Genomic DNA, 21444 nt, shown 5'->3' with positions numbered 1-21444 from the left:
AAAAAGGGAAGCCAGTGTAAGGATAAAATAGACCCTCAAAGAAGAGCAAAACAGAGAGACAGAGAAATGGAGTCACATACTTATAATCTCAAATATCCTAACAGTAACCCCTTGGAATCCACAGGAGATTGATTCCAGGACCCTCCATGAATACCAAAATCAGAGAATGCTCTGGTATATTATATGAAATGGTGTAGTATTTTCATATAATCTAAATACATCCTTTTGGATATTTTTAAATCACCTCTAAATTACCTATAATACAGACTCCAATGTAAATGCTATGTAAATAGTTGTTCTTTATCATTTAGAGAATAATGAAAAACATGTCCATTAGAGATACAATTTGTTTCTCTATTTTTTATTTTTAATTATGATTATTTTTTTGTGTGTATGTGTGTACTCGCGTGCATGTGTGGGGCCTCACATGTGCTAGGCAAGAGCTCTCCCACTGAGTTACATTCCCATTCCTTTCTGAATATTTTCAAAGTTAGTCAAATCTCTATATATAGAACCTACAGATACAGAGAACCAAATGTATTAAAATTTAAACCTTTTTTCCCCTATTAAACCTGTATTTATTGTCTCCTCTCTTTCCACTACTAAAGTTTCAACATACTCTATCACCCACCAACTGTCTTCCATTCACCTCACAGGGACTTATTAAAATTGTCTGGAATATAGTACTAGAATGTTAATTCCCCTCCTGGATCTGTACACCATGCCTCAACAATGCATCATTTTCTTCTTTTCCTTTTGCACCATATTTTGTAAGAATTCCTTGACTTGATTTTCTAGTTCATTAATTTAGTCATCTGTTAACAACCATGCTGCCATTTAGCCTACTACTTTAAGTTTTTCTCAAAAATCAGATTGAATTTCCCCAAACTTTCTTTTTCTCATTTCTCTTTCACAGCACACATTGTTATTTTGTGGAAATTATATTCTCTCAAATCTTTGAAGATATTTTTGAACAAAAAAATTATTTTTTTGTCTAAAACATTCAATTTATTTTCTCAAAGTCTGGCTCCTCTGTTTGGTCAGTGTGATGTCTCTTTCATTCTGTTGATTTTCCTTAAATATATTGTGATTCTGAATTCAATTAATCAGATTGGTGGCTAATATTGGTTTTCCCAGCACAGTGGGTCCCAACTCTAGCTGCACTATGACAATCACTTTTAAATAAATAAATAAATAAATAAATACCTAGGTAATTTTTTGTTTTTATTTGCAGTGCTGGGGATTGAATCCAGGTGTACTCTACCACTGAGTTACATTTATATTCCCTGCCTTTTTAAATTTTTATTTTGTGACAGAGCCTCACTAAGTTGTTCAGGCTGGCCTCCAACTTGTGATCCTTCTGCCTTACCCTCCCAAGTTGCTAGGATTAGGATGTATACCAATGTGCCAAACTCCCTAGGTTATTTTTATGTGCACCTACCACTACACAACTGCTTCACTTTTGTGTGAAAATCATTCCTCCCTGCCATGAAGGTGCATACTGAGTGTAAGAGTTCTGGCTATCAAAAGTATCATATAAGAATAGAGGTGTGCAGCCATGAGATGCCTCTGAAGGAAAGAAATTCACATTCACAATAGCAACCAGTTCTCTCTGGTACCCTGGTGTTCTCTTTGGCCCTGAAGCCCATGTTGGAGATAACCCAACCTATATAAGCATGTTCTAGCAGTCCCTGATACAGCTGTTCTCAAATATGGCAATTAATGTTACCTGGTAGCTTTTGGCCACCTTCAAACCATTGTGAATTTTGAAGTCTTTGAGCTCTGGGGCTTACCAGAATTGTACTGGGAAAATCTTTCCTCTTTAAGCCTGAATTAGGTTGACTATTTCTCCACACAGCACAGTTTTGCAATCAATCTGAATTTACATTCTGTGTTTTTCACAAATTCCTCAAAGTTTCTGATCTGAACATGATACTCTTCCCAGTTTTTCAAAATTATGGTGTATCCTTATTTTCTTACTTTTTGTGGCCTAACTAGAATTTTTCATTATATAAGTTCTTTTAGAAGAGGACAACTTTGTCTTAGAATCTCAAGGGCCTAATACAATGTGTGCACAGTTGTATTACTCAACTGTTTGGTGAATAAACAATGCACCTCTATAACTAATATAGCTAAATTCCTAAATATAAAGTATTATTATGATCATTAATAAGCTTCCTTTGTAGTATAACTGACTCTAGTATTACTATGATAGTAAGCTTTCTGTCGCCGTGACAAAATGCCAGAAGAAAATCAACTTACAGGAGGAAAGATTTTATTTTAGTTCATAGTTTCAGAGGATTTGATCCATGTTCATGTGGCTCCATTGTTTCTGGGCCTGTGGTGAGGCAGAATATCATGGTGGGAGTGGGAAGTGGGTGGTGCAGCAAAGCTGCTTACTACATGGTAGATAAAAGAAAAAGAGAGGAAGGGGCCATGGCTAAAGGAAGGACACACCCCAAGGACTTACTTCCTCCAAGTAGCTCCCCTCCCAAGTTTCCACCACCTCCCAAATTATGAGTCCATAAATGGATTAATTCATGGACAAGACTGGAGCTCTTATTACCCAAATCTTCCAAAGGCCTCACCCACGAACACAGCTGCACTGAGGACCAAGACTTCAACATAAGAGCCTTTACGGTATAGCGATACCAGACTTCAAACTATACTACAGAGCAATAGTAACAAAAACAGCATGGTACTGGTACCAAAACAGGCGGGTGGACCAATGGTACAGAATAGAGGACACAGAAACCAATCCACAAAACTACAACTATCTTATATTTGATAAAGGGGCTAAAAGCATGCAATGGAGGAAGGATAGCATCTTCAACAAATGGTGCTGGGAAAACTGGAAATCCATATGCAACAAAATGAAACTGAATCCCTTTCTCTCGCCATGCACAAAAGTTAATTCAAAATGGATCAAGGAGCTTGATATCAAATCAGAGACACGCCTTCTGATAGAAGAAAAAGTTGGCTACGATCTACATACTGTGGGGTCGGGCTCCAAATTCCTCAATAGAACACCCATAGCACAAAAGTTAATAACTAGAATCAACAAATGGGACTTACTCAAACTAAAAAGTTTTTTCTCAGCAAAAGAAACAATAAGAGAGGTAAATAGAGAGCCTACATCCTGGGAACAAATCTTTACTCCTCACACTTCAGATAGAGCCCTAATATCCAGAGTATACAAAGAACTCAAAAAATTAGACAATAAGAGAACAAACAACCCAATCAACAAATGGGCCAAGGACCTGAACAGACACTTCTCAGAGGAGGACATACAATCAATCAACAAGTACATGAAAAAATGCTCACCATCTCTAGCAGTCAGAGAAATGCAAATCAAAACCACCCTAAGATACCATCTCACTCCAGTAAGATTGGCAGCCATTATGAAGTCAAACAACAACAAGTGCTGGCGAGGATGTGGGGAAAAGGGTACACTTGTACATTGCTGGTGGGACTGCAGATTGGTGCAGCCAATTTGGAAAGCAGTATGGAGATTTCTTGGAAAGCTGGGAATGGAGCCACCATTTGACCCAGCTATTCCCCTTCTTGGTCTATTCCCTAAAGACCTAAAAAGAGCATGCTACAGGGACACTGCTACATCGATGTTCATAGCAGCTCAATTCACAATAGCAAGACTGTGGAACCAACCCAGATGCCCTTCAATAGACGAATGGATTAAAAAATGTGGCATTTATACACAATGGAGTATTACTCTGCATTAAAAAATGACAAAATCATAGAATTTGCAGGGAAATGGATGGCACTAGAGCAGATTATGCTAAGTGAAGCTAGCTAATCCCTAAAAAACAAATGCCAAATGTCTTCTTTGATATAAGGAGAGTAACTAAGAACAGAGTAGGGACGAAGAGCATGAGAAGAAGATTAACATTAAACTGGGATGAGAGGTGGGAGGGAAAGGGAGAGAGAAGGGTAATTGCATGGAAATGGAAGGAGACCCTCAGGGTTATACAAAATTACATACAAGAGGAAGTGAGGGGAAAGGGAAAAATAATACAAGGGGGAGAAATGAAGGTCAGTAGAGGGGGTAGAGAGAGAAGAGGGGAGGGGAGGGGAGGGGGGAAAGTAGAGGATAGGAAAGGTAGCAGAACACGACAGTCACTAGTATGGCAATATGTAAATCAATGGATGTGTAATTGATGTGATTCTGCAATCTGTATATGGGCTAAAAATGGGAGTTCATAACCCACTTGAAGCAAAGTGTGAAAGATGTTATATCAAGAACTATGTAATGTTTTGAACAACCAACAATTAAAAAAAAAAAAAAGAAAACAGTAGAGAATGATATCAATTAATTTGCGAAAATATTTTAATAAATCAAATTGTAAAATAGAAAAAAAAAAAAACATAAGAGCCTTTAAAGCACACTGCATGTCTAAACCATAATAGTTAATTCCATGTTTAACTCCTGGATCTTATGCTAGTCCCCTAGGATCATCTTCCAATAACGTTTCTGTTACTGAGCGCTCTGTGCAGAAGAGACCCATTAGAAGTCATTCAGCAGTCGGTGTCTATCTTTCATTACTTAATCCTAGAGTAATGGTTCCAAAATCTGATTAATCATTGGATCACTAAGATCTACTTCCAGAGATTGGTTTGCAGATAGTGTCCTTGAGGGCAGGCATTTGAGTGTGTTTCATTCACTGATGTATTCTAAGTGCCTAGAACAATACTAGACACATAGTGGGTACTCAATAAGAATTTGCTGAATGAATGACTGGGTTGGAACATGCAGGAATTTTTGTAAAGCTCCTAAAATGGAGCCAGGCATAGTGGCATGCACCTATAGTCCCAGTTTTCCAGGAGACTGAGGCAGAAAATCCCTTGAACCTGGAGTCAAGGCCAGCCTGGAAAATATTAAAACTAAACAAAAATAAAAAAACAAACAAAATAAAGCACTAAAATGATTCTGAGGCACAGTCACTGTAGTAATTAATACAACTAATGTCAGTCCATCATGTATCCTTCACTCCACATCAATGAATGATATAAAGAGATGGGAATAGCCTTTAATGTCACACTCAAGAAAAAATGTACTATTTGGTTTTGAAGTAAGTATTCTTCAGCAGCCTCACATTTAAAAGTGGGACAGTCTCATCAAGCCTGAGAGGACCAACAGGAGTTCACATAATAATATATTTAATGGATCTAGCAACAACCCTAGTATATAGCAGGTGTTAAATATGTTAGTTGCTCTTCTTCCTTTTCCCCCAACTGATAAAGAAGATGAAGATCATCTAGTATGAATTCCTAAATTGGATCCTATGATTCCCCTAAGAAACCCTGTTTATATCTAAATATCTGTTCTTTCAGCTGTCCATACCTTCCTAAAGCTAACTCTTTGATCCATGAACAGGGACTCCATACTTGTTTTTTCTTCTTCAGCACTTTATTTTCTCCTTATCCATATATTTTTTGCTTTCAAAATGCAAAGATTTTCCTGATATTAAACAAAAACTGTCTGTCTACCACTCCATTTCATTCCACTCCTCCTTAAAAACTTCTGACTTTTCTTCATTAGCCTCCTAAATCCATGACAGTATGCCTTTTAAAGGCTCTCAACAAACCAAAACTGCTTCCTTAGAGGACAGGGACTATTTTTCACCAAAGATCTTTTGTCTATTTTCAATCTTCTCTCGGTATGATTTGTGCTATTGATATCTCCCTTTCCTTGAAATACTCTCTCCTTAGCTTGTCATCTTCTTATCCAGTTATGCACCCTCTTCTTTAATATGAATCTTTTTCTTTCTCATTTGAGTTCCCAGTCTTAGTGCTCTTTTTTTGTTTGTTTTCTCCCTAAAAAGTTTTCACTTTTTTCTGTGTAAAGGTCATTGTATTTTATAATAAAATTACTTTTTTTAATTGATTTTATTTTTTAAATACACGACAGCAGAATGCATTACAATTCTTATTACACATATAGAGCACAATTTTTCATATCTTTGTTTGCATATAAAGTGGGTTGACACCCAATTCATGTCTTCATACATGTACTTTGGATAATGATGTCCATCACATTCCACCATCCTTGCTAATTCCCTGCCTCCTTCCTTTCCCTCCCTCCCTTCTTCCCTATCTAGAATTTATCTATTCTTCCCATGTTCCCCCTCCCTACCCCACTATGAGTCAGCCTCCTTATTCAGATAAAACATTCCACATTTGTTTTTTGGAGATTGGCTAACTTCACTTAGCATTATCTTCTCTCCGCCATCCATTTACCTGCAAATGCCATGATTTTATTCTCTTTTATTGCTGAGTAAAATTCCATTGTGTATATATACCACATTTTTTTATCCATTCATCCACTGAAGGGCATCTAGGTTGGCTCCACAGTTTAGCTATTGTGAATTGTGCTGCTATAAACATTGAATACAATTACTTTTTAATCTCATTTTTTTGGGGAAGGGGGGTAGTCCTGGGAATTGATCTCAGGGGCACTGGACCACTGAGCCACATCCCCAGCCCTATTTTGTATTTTTTATTTAAAGACAGGGTCTCACTGAGTTGCTTAGTGCCTCACCATTGCTGAGGCTGACTTTTGGTACTTATAAATATACAAAAAGGGATAATTCACTGTGATGTATTCATGTATATGTACATAGCATAATTATGTCAGTTTCATTTGCAGTTCCTCCCTTTCCCTCTTCCTCCCCCGAATCCTCTATTTCTCCTCCACTGATCTCCCCTTTATTTTTATGGTATCTGCTCCCTACCTACCCCCCATTTTTTCCTTATTTTGCTCTAGCTTCTGCATATGAGAGAAAACATTCCAGTCTCTGACTTTCTCATTCTATTTCACTTAGCATGATTTTCTCCAGTTCCATCCATTTATTACCAGTAAATGCCATAATGTCATTCTTCTTTATGGTTGAGTAAAAGTCCATTGTGTACATATACCACATTTTTTTTATCCATTCATCTGTTGATACTTATCTGTGTTAGCTCCCTAACTTGACTATTGTGAATTGTGCTTCTATAAACATTGAGGTGGTTGTATCATTACAGTATGCTGAATTTAGTTCTTGTGGGATAGCTGGTTCATATGGTGGTTCTATAAAATAAAACTACTTTTCAACTCTGATCTTGCTCCAAATCTTTGGTTAGGCAAAATTCCCTTTGGAACATTTCATTTCAAAACAAATAAACAGGTCTGCCTGAAACACATGAAATTGTGTTTTCTCTTAAAAGATCTACTTCCAAATTCTCAATTTTAATCAGTGACACCAAACTTTAACCAACAATTCCACATCCATGAATTCAACTAATCTCAGACAAAAAATATTGAGGGGGAGGTGTCTGTTTTTCTTATCCCCCAAACAATACAATATTAACCATGCACTGAATAATGATGTTTTGATCAATAATAGCTCACAAATACAATGGCGGTCCAGATCATACTGGGACTAAAAAATTCCGTTGCCTTGTATTTATACTGTAACTTTTCTATGTTTAGATATGTTTAGACAAATATTTATCATTGTTATAATTGCCTATAGCATTCAGCAGTGTACAAGTTTGCAGCCTAAGAAAACAGGCTACAAATGTGGGTCTGTGTAAGTACATTCTATGATGTTCACACAATGATTAAATCACCTAATGACATATTTCTCAGAACATATCCCATCATCAAGCAATGAGTGACTCTATCTACATTATAAAAGGCATTATAAGTAACAGAGATGATTGGAAGCATACAGGAGGATGTGTAATAGGTTATATGTAAATAGTACATTGTTTATATGTGACTTGAGCATCCTTGAATTTTCCTATCTTTTGGTTGGGGGCAGTCCTGAAACAAATCCCCCATAGATACCAACAGAGAACTGTACCATTTCCTACTGACAACCGCATCACATCCAAACTGTGGGTCCTGGTTTTTATAACTCTGTCTTCTTCACTGACCAGTCTCACCCATCCACTTCCACCTATGTACTGTTATAACACATGGAGGAACAGGGTTAACTCTTCCCTCCTCTCCAATTCAAATAGGTTCTTCCCCATGCTCCTTATCAACAAGTTCACTTTTTTGCCAAATTCACGCTATTCTCTCATTGATATACCCTTTCCACTTTGTTCTGCTTACTCAAATCCCACCAACCATTTAAAGTCCAGGGCAAGTTTGTCCTCATCTATAAAACCTTCCCAGATTTCTAGCTAACACTAAACCCTTTCTATACTCAACTCTAACTACTTGATAAACTTGCTATATAATCTCTTTTCTCTCATATATTATTTAGTGTTTTTTCATTAAAATAGATCCTTATTTGATTTTTTTTTCCACTTAAAAGCCTAAACTATTTTCCCCCTGAACTTCTAACTAAGTGTTCCCTTTCTATTTTCCTCCCAACCATCAGGCTTCTTAAACAACTAGTTTACACTCACTGTTCCCTCTTCCTCATTTCCCATTTACTCTTCAACCAGCTGTCATCTAACTTTCATTTCTAAAAACTGCTTACACCAAGATCACCAAAAGACTACAATGCCAAACCTAATGAGTCTGTAGGAAATACCTGTTGTTTGGCCCTTCTGGTAATAATACCCCATTTTTCTTTTGGAGAGCTATCTGCTCCATCTCTGAGTTCTGATGGAACTTCATACTGGCTCACCTCAGGGGTGGGAATGTAGCTGACCAATAACACTTTTACACAAAAAAGAAAGCTGGCTGGGTCTAAGTTAATCCACAGACTAACATGATCCCAGAAACTTCTGTTCTCAGACATTCCTGAGACTTCAGTATTCTGCCTTCTTTCATTTCATTGAGTTTATCCAGTATGTACCCATAAGTCCCCATTTTCAGCTTAAGTTAGCCAAATCAATGTCTATTGTTCACAACCAAAAAGAACTGGTCCTCAAAGTGGTACAGAGGTAGAAGTGGTTATCTCTCACAGTTACTTCACAATTTTCCCTGCTCTGGCCCTTCTCATAGCTAATATGAGAATGCTTTCACCAGGAAATTCCAAGATGGCTTCATTAATAGGGAAGTAAGGCTATCTGTGTCTCCTCGTGCAGCCAGCCAATAGATAAAAGGGAAATTACAAAGAGCACATATAGAAACTGGAGGAATCTTAGGGTACCTCTTTGTACTAAGACTAGCAGTGAAGTTACCAGAAGATGACAGTTTTTCAAAAAGGCAAAATCTTCAAGGGCTCAGACCCTCAGATACAAAAGTTTGTAAACCACATCTGTATGACTCCAAAGTCTACGCCTTTAACACTCCACTTTCTAGTGATATCAATCTACCTGCAGGTACTTAATCAAGGAATGTCTTTCTCATTTCCGTGCTTCTGTACTGTTCCTTTGAATTGAATTCCCCTATCGATTCTTGATTCTCTAATGGGAACTTCTACTGTCCTCTTTTGAAACTTTCTCTGATCCCTAGAAGTTGGATTAGATTACCCTTCTCCATAGTTCCAAACATCATGACATAAAGTTTTAACATGAAATATACTCTATATGCTAATTAGTTTTCCCCATTAGCTATAAGCTTCTAAATGGTAGAAATCACATATATTATATTTGTGTTCTCAACATTTAGTACTCAGTACTAAGTGTAATCAATGTCCTTTGAAAGAATATCTAGTCTTTGCTAATTTTTCAGTATAATTATTACATCATAGATCTTGTGTACATAGGTTTAATTTAGCATCTTATGTAGTATTCCCCAATTCTCCCAATAAGTCTGAAAATATCTTATGAGTCAAGTTTACTACTTTATGTCTTCTGTATTCTCTTTAGCACCTAATGGTGTTGGGCACATGGTAAGTATTCAATAAATACTTGATGAACTGAATTAAAAACGCAGTATTAGCACATTAATAGGAGTAACTTATCATGTCCTACTGATCTAATTAAAAGATCTGGCCTTCTGAAGTACTGCAATTGTACCCATATGGCAAATTTAATGAGAAAAAGAAAAATTATCCAATTGGACAGTTAACAGCTTTTCTCTTAGCAAGAATTCCACAAATATTTTATGGATAACAAGCTCAGAGCAAAAGATTCAAGGTGCATATGTCTGTGCACACTGGATAGAAGATTATATATTTAAGGGATCTGTCACAACTGTAATTACTTAGACAATTACTTACACTCTACTAATTCTTAGTAAATCCATAGTAGAAGTACAGAACATCATATTTAATAGCAAAGGTAATGCCAATTCAACCTATGCTAAATATATATAAAGTTACGTTTGAATAATATATAACCTGGAAGTCATTTACTCATTTAACACACATTTATTAAGTGCCTGCTAATGACAAGTGCAACTTTAGGTCCTGAAAATACAAAGGTAAAGAACACAGACCTATGTTTGTTGGGTTCTAGCTCTTCCACACTGCACTGTATTTAAGAATATAATGTAAACCATATCCACCAATGCGGAAGAACTGGGGTTGGGGGCAGTGGTAAAAATCTGGAGGAAAAAGTAGATAAACACATACTTATGACAATGTGATAAGTGCTAATGGAGAAATACATGCAAGTTGTTAAGGGGCAATAGAAAATAACCTACTGAATAAATTAGTAAAATATAAGAAAATAACTGACATCTACATATGAATTCAATATTAGTAAGGGATGCAGAGAGAAACATTGGGGACTTAATCAAGATAAGTTGGAGCCTAATGAAACATGTATACATAAGAAGTTAAACGATACCATGCTTGCACACTAAGGGAATCTTTTAAATGATATGTATTATGAAAATTTAAAGAGAGCCAATCACTAAGAACTAGACTAAGCTGTCTGGAAAAACCTTCATAAAAGTATAATCAAAACTATTGCTGGTGAGGAGGGAGATTACAGAGAGAAGGACCAATATCCTTATAATGGCAATGTTGTTAACAAAAGCAGGAATCTCAATTGTGTGTGTGTGTGTGTGTGTGTACACACACACACACATACTGAGGTTGTTCCAAAGGTTCACAATGGAACACAGTAGGGGCACACAGTGAAGACCTGCATTAGAAAAACTATAATATTTGCCTAGCAATTTGTATATTATTCTAGAAGTATGGGAATTTTCAGCCCTAGTACTGTTGAACAGAATCACTGGACATTTTTAAAAGATGTGCTCAAGGTCAAAAGTAACCTTTACTCCAGGTCAAAAGTAACCTCTGAGCTGGGTATAGTGGTGCATGCCTACAATCCCAGCAACTCAGAGGCTAAGGTAGGAGGATCATGAGTTCAAAAGCCAGCTTCAACAACAGTGAGGCACTAAGCAATTCAGTGAGACCCTGCCTCTAAATAATATACAAAATAAGGGTTGGGGATATGGCTCAATGGTTGAGTGCTCCCAAGTTCAATCCCCAGTAGCCCCCCCCCTCCAAAAAAAAAAAAAAAAAAGGGCTGGGGATTTGGCCTAGTGGTTATGTGCTCCTGGGTTCAATCACTGGTGGTTAAAAAAAAAAAAAGAAAAGGAAAGAAAGAAAGAAAAGGAAAGGAAAGAAAAAGAAAAAAAGAGTAACTTCTGGGGGGAAATGTCATGAGTCTTAAATTTTAAAGTCACACAAGGTGATGTGCGGTATAGTTTGAAAACCACTGGGATAGACAACAGAAAGATAACATATGTGAGATATGGTTAAGACTCAAGCTTGACTTAAGACTGTTTTTAAACGACAGTGTTGGGCTGATTACCTGTTGAAAGTTATCTTCTAAGCTAAGTTAAACAGTCTGTTTTCTTCATGTTTCTTCCCCCGGTTGACAGGCAAAGCTATGAATACAGAAAAAGAATCCACCAGTTTCTCATAGACAGCTAGTTCACTGGCTGTATGGTCTGCAACTTTAGAAATTCACTTCTGTGATTTCAATTCTAAGCTCCCTTTGCATCCCTGCAGTGCAGTGCTTTCTTATTTGGGAATGTTCTAGGCTGCACCCATGTGCAAATTTTATAAAACTCTCAAATACAAAAAGAATCTAATACCAAAGGATACAAAAGTCATACTGCTTAGATTACAGCAAAATGTGAGATAAAGTATTCATTCTTGCAGTGCTTGGAAACATTATATCACTCCTGGTTTCAGAAGTCCAATGATTACAATGTACTTTACTTATTCTGTAACAAATACTTTCAGAGCACTTCAAATAAAAGGAAACACATGTATCCTACATAGCAACTCAGACATTAAACTAGAGTGCTACAAGGGGAGGAAAAAGGCAAGACGATAAAGAGTGTGACAGCCTGTTGATCTTTCAAAAAGCAAGTCTTTTTGCTTAAAGTAAACGTGGGGAAATGCTCCAGGGTCACTATTCCTCACCATAATTTTCACTCAAGAAATCTGGACATTGTTTATAAGTAAGCAACTAGGGCTGGGGATGTGGCTCAAGTGGTAGCGCGCTCGCCTGGCATGCGTGCAGCCCGGTTCGACCCTCAGCACTACATACAAACAAAGATGTTGTGTCCGCTGAAAACTAAAAAATGAATATTAAAAATTCTCTTTCTCTCTCTCCTCCCTCCCTCCCTCCCTCCCTCTCTCTCTCTCTCTCTCTCTCTCTCTCTCTCTCTCTCTCCTCTCTCTCTCTCAAAAAAAAAATAAGTAAGCAACTATATTCTTTTTTTATTAGTTGTTCAAAACATTACGAAGTTCTTGACATATCATATTTCATACATTTGATTCAAGCAGATTATGAACTCCCATTTTTACCCTATATACATAATGCAGACTCACATCGGTTACACATCCACTTTTTTACCTACTGCCATCCTAGTGTATGTTGTATTCTGCTGCCTTTCCTAACCTCTACTATCCCTTTACCTGAAAAGTTGGTCAAAACTGTCTTGCTTTGTGCGGTGTTAGTACACTGTATCTGCTTGGCAGAAATGTTATCTGCACATCAGTTAGGATTTGGTATGTGGGCTTATTATTCGTTTATTTCCAGATAAAGTAAATGAATACAAAAACCCATAACACAGCGTAAAAGGGTGGGTTGGGTTGGAAGAGTGAGTAGGAGAGAACTCAACAATCAAACTGGTGAACCTTTAAACAAGGGCCCAGAAACCTCGTGTTTCTTAGAGAAATAAAGAAACAGATTGAAGAGTTGATCATCTGCTTATACCCCTCTTATTCGGAAAGCAAAAGATAGATAGGCTTCTAAAAAGAAAATGCAAGCCTTAACTCTTCGACATAGGGGTGAGAGTTAAAAAGCAAGCCATACGACGACTTTGACGAGGGGTCCAAAGGAAAGTCTGAGGGCAAGGAAAGAAGGGGAGATGAAGAAGGCAAGAAAAGGTGACTGAGGCAGGCAAAGGCCATCCGGTGTGAACCGGGCTGCCAGGCTCTTTATGCACCCAGGACCACATGGGGCCTCTCTCGACCAGCGCGCGTCTGTGGGCCGGGGCGCAGCAACCAGCCTGGCACCGAGAGCGCCAGGAAGACTGGCTGAAGAGGGGTGCGCGCACCTCCAGCGCTCGCACGGGCCCGGCTCCGCACACAGGGGTCCCCAGGAACAAGGCACACTTTGCTCAGCCCTCGCCTCTGGGAGCATAGAAGGGGGTGGGTGGAGCTGAGCCCGGAGCCGCCCCCCGGAGCCGCCCCCGCAGCCCCGGCCCCCGCGCCCCGCCCCGGCTGTCAGCGGCCCCCTCCCGCAGTCACTTACCCGCGGGCTGCGTGGTCTCAGCCGCAGTAGTGGCGGCAGCAGCGGCGACCCCCGCCTGGGTCATGATCCCAGGCGGGGAAAGCAGGGGTGTCTGACCGCTCTAGCGAATCTCTGTGTCCGCGGCCGCCGCCTGCTCCTTCGGGGCTGGGGGAGCGCGGGCCCAGGCCCTCCTCTCCCCCCGCCCCCGCCGCCTCTTCTTGCGGCCACCGCCGCCGCTGCGAGCCCGAGCCCTCAAGGCCGGAGACCCGGCGGCAGAGCGGCCTCAACTTTCCCAGCCCCCCTCCCCCCCCGCCCCTCCCCGCCCTTCCCGAGGCCGCCGCTCAGCACCAGAACAGCCTACCCTGGGTGCACTTCGCTCCCGCCCCTGTAACGGAACTCGCCAATCCGGAGCCGGGAAGGCTACTGTGGTGGCCAATCAGAAGCAGGAACGCCGTCGCGCTGGGCTAGAAGCTGGCAGGAGGTGGAGGAAAAAACCGAGGAGCGATCGGGCCTCGGGCTGCCCAATGAGGAGAGCCGGGGGGCGGAGGTGTGCAAGTTGGGTTGAAGGAACAGGAAACATTCTTAAAGGTAGAGTGATGGGCAAGAAGGAAAGCCAGTACGTGATTGGGAAAGAGGTGGGCCTGGTTCCTTAAAGGGGACGCCTTGAGAACCCAGAAAAGAAGATGTTTTAAGAAACTTCTTTGTGACCTGGTCTCTGTTCTGCTTTTCATGTCTTTCAATGGGAGTTTGGAAGTGGAGAAAATGAAGAGGAAGAGGGCACGGAAAACTTTCGAAATTATTAGAGAGCTCCTCGTGAAATAGAAGGCAAGAAAGGAAAGAGGCTGTCTCCATAAGAAGGTGGGGGAAAAATAAGACAATTCAGAGGTCTCTGATTTCCCTTTCACTGCAAGATCCTTGTCGACCTAACACTACTTGAATTCGTAGGCTGTGATTTCCTGTTGTTTTGTATCTGAAACATCGTAAGATTCCTGTGAACTAGAGATGGTTATTTCCAGAAATGCCCTGTGGATCTCCCAGCGGAGGCAAGAGAGTGTTGGCATTGAGTGATGAAGTTTGGAAACCCAAGCTTAGGTTACTAGACCTGTTTCTGGAAGTGTAGGGCCGCCCATATGGAATGGAGACGTGAGGGACCCCTAACAACACGGTGGATTTGGAACCCTAGAACCGTGGTCACAACTCCCTTTTCCTAGTTTTGCTTCATATTTCATAAACCCTCTCGTCCTGAAACAGGTGTTCACCACCACGTGGCGTTGAAATATTTCTGGGCTCTTCCACAACTAGATTTGTGAAATGTCTCTGATCTTAGATGTCCCTTAGCTGGACTAGTTAACTTCCAGAATGTACACACAGCGCATGGCTTAATGGGAATTTCTAGAGTCTCTTTACATAGGAAAGAGAACTGCATTGAGAAAAAGGGTAAACAGTTCCCCATCTTATGTTTGTAAAACAGTTTGAAAAGCTGTGATGAAACAGGCCATTAAGGTTGCCAGAAAACTATGGCACCAACAGAATCTGGAAAATTTTTTAGCCTTTGAATGGATTTGGCACTCCCAGATTCAAACTGCCAATCAGAAAGACCCTATGATTCAGAGCTATAATAGTAATGTCAATAACACCACCATGAAATTGTGTAATGTTAATGTGTCTAAAGTAAACCATACAAGTAGTCTTAATTCAGAAAGCAAGATTTAAGAGTTTTGTGGGATTTTTGTCGTTGTTGTTTGAAACACCATTAAAAAAATACATATTAATTACCATTCTGATAGGATTTAGAAGTGAAGCTAACAGTAGCTTCTGTTTGATAAAGTTCAGAATATTTGCTTTTTAATTTAATCTTCATTTCCTAACTGAAGTCCAGCTTCCAACAAGAGATCTTTTTTATTAGCTTTACCCATTCATCGTCCCATTTTCAGGCTAGCTGGCATGAGCTTATAGTAGTACCTATACTGATAAGAAAATACAGTAGTCAAGTGAAACTGTTTTGTCTCCAGGTCAAGTTCATTTGTGAAGGACAGAATGAATCTGATTTTCACCTACATCCTTGAGATCCTTCCATGGCGCTGAAAGATTATTTGCATGATTTACACGGTAGCGCTTGCATCCCCAGCTTCATTTCATGACATTTCTTTTTACCTAGGAGATGAACTGCCGGAGGGGGCCACTGACAGCCTGGACAGGGACGGCACCTCTCTCAGCTCCACTTATCCACTCCTTGCTCCTAGAGATTAGGGCTGAGTAAAATGTGCCTCCTTCCTGGAGACCCCTATGTGCAGAGCCCGGCCCAATGCGAGCATTGGAGGTGCCCATAGCCCTCTTCTGCCAGTCGTCCTCGCAGCGCTAGCGGTGCCAGGTTGGTTGGGAGCTTGCCCTGCGCCCTGGCCGGGCAGCCAAGTTCACACCAGATGACCTTTGCCTGCCTCTTTCACTTTTTCTTGCCTCCTTCATCTTCCCTTCTTCACTTGCCCTCACGTTCTTCCTTGGACCCCCTCGTCAACGTTGTGTGGCTTGCTTTTAACTCTCCTGTGTCAGAGAGTGAATTGGATTGGGTTTTCTTTTTAGAAGCCCAACTTCTGCTTTCCGAAAAGGAGGGGGAATTCTTAAATCCACTTCCCTGTTTTCCGAAGGAATCGCCAAACTTTCCCAAAGTGCTCCTGTTACTTATTCCACATGCTCAACAGCAATATATGAAGGTTTGATAGTCTACATCACCATCAACATTTGATATTGTCAGTCTTTTTTAATGCCAGCCATTATAGTGTATGAAGTGATATCTCATTGTGATTTTAGTTTTTCATATCTCTAGTAACCATTAGCCCATTTTAAACCAGGGATGCTTGTTTCATAATTGACTTCAAATGTCTTTATGTGTTCTGGATACAAGTCCTTTCTCAGATACTTTATACAAATATTTTCACCCAGGTTGTGAAATGCCCTTGAAAACAAAACCAAAATAGCTTTATTAAGATACGATGGACCCACAATTAACAGAACATATTTAAAATGAACAATTTAAAGTGATGAATTTTGACACACACCTGTGAAAACATCTCTAAAATAAAAAATGAACATATCCACTCCTCCTACCCCCATTTCCTCATGTAAAGTTAATTCCTTCCTCTTCCTTTCATTAGGCAGTGTTGTCAGTTCCCCAGCAAACACTAATCTGCTGTCACAATAAATTATTTTTGTTTTCTAGAATTTTAAACAAATGAAGTCATGCAGTAACACCATCTTCTTTCATTCAACATAACTTTTGAGAGATTCATTCAGCCTTGTGTTTGATCCCCAGCACCAAAAAAAAAAAAAATCATTTTATTGTATGCGTCAATAACGTATTAGCTTTACATGCTGAAGCCTTTCATTGTGTGGATGTATCAAATAAATGTTGATGTATCTCTCCACTGTTTGTGGACAGTGGAATTGTTTCCAGTGTTTAACTATTACAAATAAAGGTGCCATGAACATCTTGGTAAAATCTTGGCACACATATTTGCTTTCATTTACTTTGTGTAGCATTTGGGTAACTGTCCAGTGAAATAGTTGGAATTATATGGTAGATGTGTTCACCTTTTTAAAAAACTGCTGCTCAAAGTTTGACCATTTTATATTACCACCAGAAGTGTATGAGAATTTGAATTGTTCTATATCCTTGTGAACACTTGATATGACCGATTTTTAAAATTTTAGCAAGTTGAATAGGCACATAGTGGTATTTCATTGTGATTTTAAGCAACTTTCTCTATTGAACAATGATGCTGCATCTTTTCATGTACTTAGTAACTATTTCTACATCTTTGGTGAAGTGTTCAAAATTTACCCTCTTCACTGGGTCTAAGTTTTTTTTTTTTTTTTAAAGCTTTATGTTTTCATTTAGACACATGGTGCATTTTATGGATTTTTGTTTGGTTGGTTTTTGAGATTGGATTTTACTGTGTTATCCAGGCTGATCTCAAACTCATGGGCTAAGCATTCCTCTGCCTCCACCTTCCAAGTAGTTAGGATTACAGGCATGTGCCACTGCACCTTGCAAAGGTACATTTAAAATGAGTTTTTGTATATTGTGTTGGTGTGGATTAAAGTTCATATTTTGGTATTGGGAACTCCAATTTTTCAGCACTAATTATTGTATAGACTATACTTAGCCACTGAAATTTGTAATTGTACTTTGAAAAGAAATCAAGTGACCACATGTTGTTTTGTTTGGGTATACTGGGGATTAAACCCAGAGGTGCTCTTCTGAGCTACATCCCCAACCCCTTTTATTTTTTGAGACAGGGTCCTGGTAAGTTTCTGAGGCTGGCCTCAAACTTGTGATCCTCCTACCTCAGCCTCCCTAGTACCTGGTTACCACATTCAGCACCAGATTGTCTTTATGTGGTTTTATGTTTTGAAGTCAAGTAGTATGAGGCCTGCAATTTTCTTCTTTTAAAATTGTATTAACTATTTTAAAGCCTTTGCATCCCCATATAGACTTATGCTTATAAAACTTAATGAAATTTTGACCAGGATCTATAAGTCAATTTGGGGAGAATTGACAATTCAGTAATTGTCTTTAGTTCAATGAACATGTTATTTCTCTCCATTTCAGTGTTTTCTTTTCTCTTTTTTCAGGTTGTGGGAACCACACCCAGGGCCTCTGGCATGCTAGGCAACTGAGCCATATTCTCAGTGCTCTAATACTCTTAATAGCTTTTTTTTCCTTTTCTTTTCTTTAAGGATATATTGAATCCCAGTGACTTGGGAGGCTGAGACAGGAGGATCACAAGTTCAAGGCTGACCTCAGCAACTTAGTGAGGCTCTAAGCCTGAAACCCATTCTCAAAATAAAAAATGAAAAATGGCTGGAGACATAGCTTAATGGTGAAATGCCACCGGGACCAATCCCTAGTTTAAAAAACAAAACCTAGCATTTTTTAACTTAATTATGTCTTCTACAAGTAAAAAATATTTTACTTTCTTCATTGATGCTTATATTTATTTATTTATTTTCTTATTGGACTGGGTAGGACATCCAGGGACAAAATTGTGTCAGAAGTGAAAGAGCACCTATTCTTGTTTTCCTCCCAATTTTAGGAGTAAAATAGTCTTCACCAGTATGACGGTAGCTCTTAGGCTTTTATAGATAACCCGTTCATTTCTAAATTGTTCAAAATTTGTCATGAATGGGTGTTGAATTTTGCCAAATAATTTTTCCCGTATCCAGAAAATCATTTTTTCCTTTCAGGAAAAATTAATGTTAATGTGATGAATCACAATGATTTTCAATTGTTAAAAACCAGCTTTTCACTCCTGGGATTAATCCTATTTGAAAATGATATGTCCTGTCAATATATTGTTAGCTAAAACTTGTTAATATTTTTCTTAAAACAATTATTCTGTCTTTATTCATATTTACTGATTTATACTTTTCTTATAAAATTTACTTAGAATATAAGTGTAGTGCTGCTGTTCTCATAAAAAAGGTTGGGCCAAACTATTTTTATTCCCTTGAAAAGACTATGTAAAGTTGATATTATTTCTTCCACATTTGATGTTTCACAAATGAAGCCATTTGGGCCTGGATTTTTGTGATGAGGTTTTTAGCTACAAATTCTGTTTCCTTCATTTATGTAAGGCTAACATTTTCTATTTCTTTTGAAAACAGACTTATTAAAATATAATTCACATATTAAACAACTCACCCATTATGGCTGAATAATATTACATTGTATGGGTATGACACATTTTATTTATCCATCAGTTTGACTTTTGGGTCATTTCCACAGTAGCTATTATGAATTATACTGTGATGAACATTCAGATATGCTTTTGTGTGTAGGTATGTCTCTGGCATATATACTGAGGAGTGAAATTTTTGTATCCTATCTCACTATTTAACCTTTTGCAGAACTGTCAGACATTCTTGAGTTTAGTAATTATTTCATCTAAGTTGTTAAATTTAATGAATGAGTTGTTTGTAATATTCTTTTATTAATCTTTTAAGTTCTATAGTGAGTCTCTTCTTTCATTCTAATCTTGGTAATCTGTGTGTGCCATTGCACTAAGCCTTTCTTAGTTTCTTAAAATTTAAACTTAGGTCCTTTAGGTCCTTGATTCAAGATCTTCTTTTTACATGCATACATCCAATATACATTATCCTTCACACACTTTTACAACTGCATCCTGCAGCTTTTGATATACTTTTAATTTTCCTTGTTTAATATTTTCTAATTTCTGGTGACTTCTTAAGACATGAGTTATTTAAAAGTATGTTTAATTTCTAAATATTTATATAGAGATATTGCAGATATATTATCAACCTTTGTAAATGTATTGTGGCTTACATTATGGCCCATGATTTGGTCTAATTGGTCAACGCTTAAAAAATAAAAGGATTTAATTGAGGTATGATTGACATACAAAAAGCTGTACACACATTACAGAACTTGAAGAATTTGGAGAAAGTACATATCTATGAAGCCACCACCACAATGTCATAATATATCCACCATTTCCTAGTTTTTTTCTGTCTTCAAGAACACTTACAAAAGGTTACCCTCTTAGCAAACTTTAATATTTATCTTGCAGTACTGGGGACTGAATCCAAGACCTTGAACATGCTGAACAAGTGCTCTATCACTCAGCTACACCCCCAAAGTCTTAGCAAATTTGTAAGTATATAATACAAGGCTCTTAGTAGAGTGTAAAATGGCACCAATCACAGTGCCTAATACAGTATAAGGTCTCAAGTGTGATTGTAAATAATGAATCCAACACGAAGCAGTGTAGTTAGGCCTGGCAGGATAAAAAATATCCTAAAACTGTCATCATTAAGCAAAAGCAAAGCAGTATTTTTGTAAACTGCCTGTTTATTATATTTTTTTCCTTAATCATATTTCCATTATCAATTATCTCATTGATTTTGGGGGGTGGGGGGGCATGAGTTCTTAAACCCTGAGTTACAAAAACATCATTTTCTCCAGTGCTGGGGATCAAGCCCAGGACCTCCCACATGTACCAAAAAAAATAATAATTTTTTTTTTTTTTTTTTTGCACTCAACCACTGGGCCACACTCCTAGCCCTATTTTATACTTTATTTAGAGGCAGGATTTCACTGTTGCTTGGCGCCTAGACTTTGCTGAGGCTGGCTTTGAACTTGTGATCTTCCTGCCTCAGTCTCCCGTGCAACTGGGATAACAGGTGTGTGCCACTGTGCCCAGCTAAAACTTTCATTCTTAATACATAGTTTGTAGTTCTATTAAATCTGATTTTTATTACAGCCCAACTATAAAGCTTTACAAATTAATGATTAATATTTTCCCCCTAGTATTTGATGTTTGATCAATTACCTTGGTCCTAAATTGTTTTTGCCATTGTTAACTAGTTACCTCACACCAGTTATAAGACACTTCTTTGCTATGGCCTTATGATATCTCAATGGAAATATTTTACTCAACATTTCTCGTGACAGTGATCTAAACTTAATTATCAGTTTCCTGGTTGAGTATGCCTGTTAGAATTGTGTTAAATTTCAATGTTTTGCAGACATTTTTATAGACAATTTATACCCTTTATATCCATGAATATGACATCTCTTCCATTAACTCATTCAGTACATCTTCCTTTTTAAGTACCAAAGAAACTTTGTGCTTTGTGAAAGCTGTTTTTACTGAGTTATTTCCTTTGTGATCAGTGTGAATGGGTGTTTTCCAGTTTCTAATTGGTAGAAAGTTCCTGATATTTCCGTTAAGCTTTATTAAATTCATTTGGTTGGCAATGAATGTTGTTGTGTAAAAAAAAAGACACCCCTTCACTCTTAAAACTCAAGCAAAC

General features: G+C 38.3%; 2 protein-coding genes and 1 long non-coding RNA gene across 5 annotated transcripts in view; 1 reads left to right on the top strand and 2 right to left on the bottom strand.

Moving 5' to 3' along the window:
• The window catches only part of LOC114093381 (basic helix-loop-helix domain-containing protein USF3), a 233341-nt gene extending 219429 nt beyond the window's left edge, over positions 1-13912 (bottom strand). For 2 of the 3 annotated variants that reach the window (XM_071615334.1, XM_027936051.2), the window contains exon 1: positions 13633-13912. The gene's annotated coding sequence lies outside the window, so the exon portion shown is untranslated. Of the gene's footprint in view, positions 1-11673; positions 11750-13632 lie in introns of all 3 variants that reach the window. The other variant, XM_027936052.2, reaches the window with a different exon arrangement.
• Positions 13913-13981: 69 nt separating this feature from the next.
• Positions 13982-17119, top strand: LOC139706719 (uncharacterized). The gene is made up of 2 exons (XR_011708349.1): positions 13982-14469; positions 15770-17119. It is a non-coding gene; the product is annotated as an uncharacterized lncRNA (long non-coding RNA).
• Positions 16351-21444, bottom strand: part of Naa50 (N-alpha-acetyltransferase 50, NatE catalytic subunit) — a 32958-nt gene continuing 27864 nt past the window's right edge. The window contains exon 5 of the mRNA XM_071615333.1: positions 16351-16564. Coding sequence (XP_071471434.1) covers positions 16432-16564 — 133 coding nt within the window. The 3' untranslated portion in view covers positions 16351-16431. The remainder of the gene's footprint in view (positions 16565-21444) is intronic.

Source organism: Marmota flaviventris, chromosome 8 (genome assembly GCF_047511675.1).
Source record: "Marmota flaviventris isolate mMarFla1 chromosome 8, mMarFla1.hap1, whole genome shotgun sequence".
NCBI lineage: Eukaryota > Metazoa > Chordata > Mammalia > Rodentia > Sciuridae > Marmota > Marmota flaviventris.
This window is presented reverse-complemented; position numbering and strand designations above follow the sequence as displayed.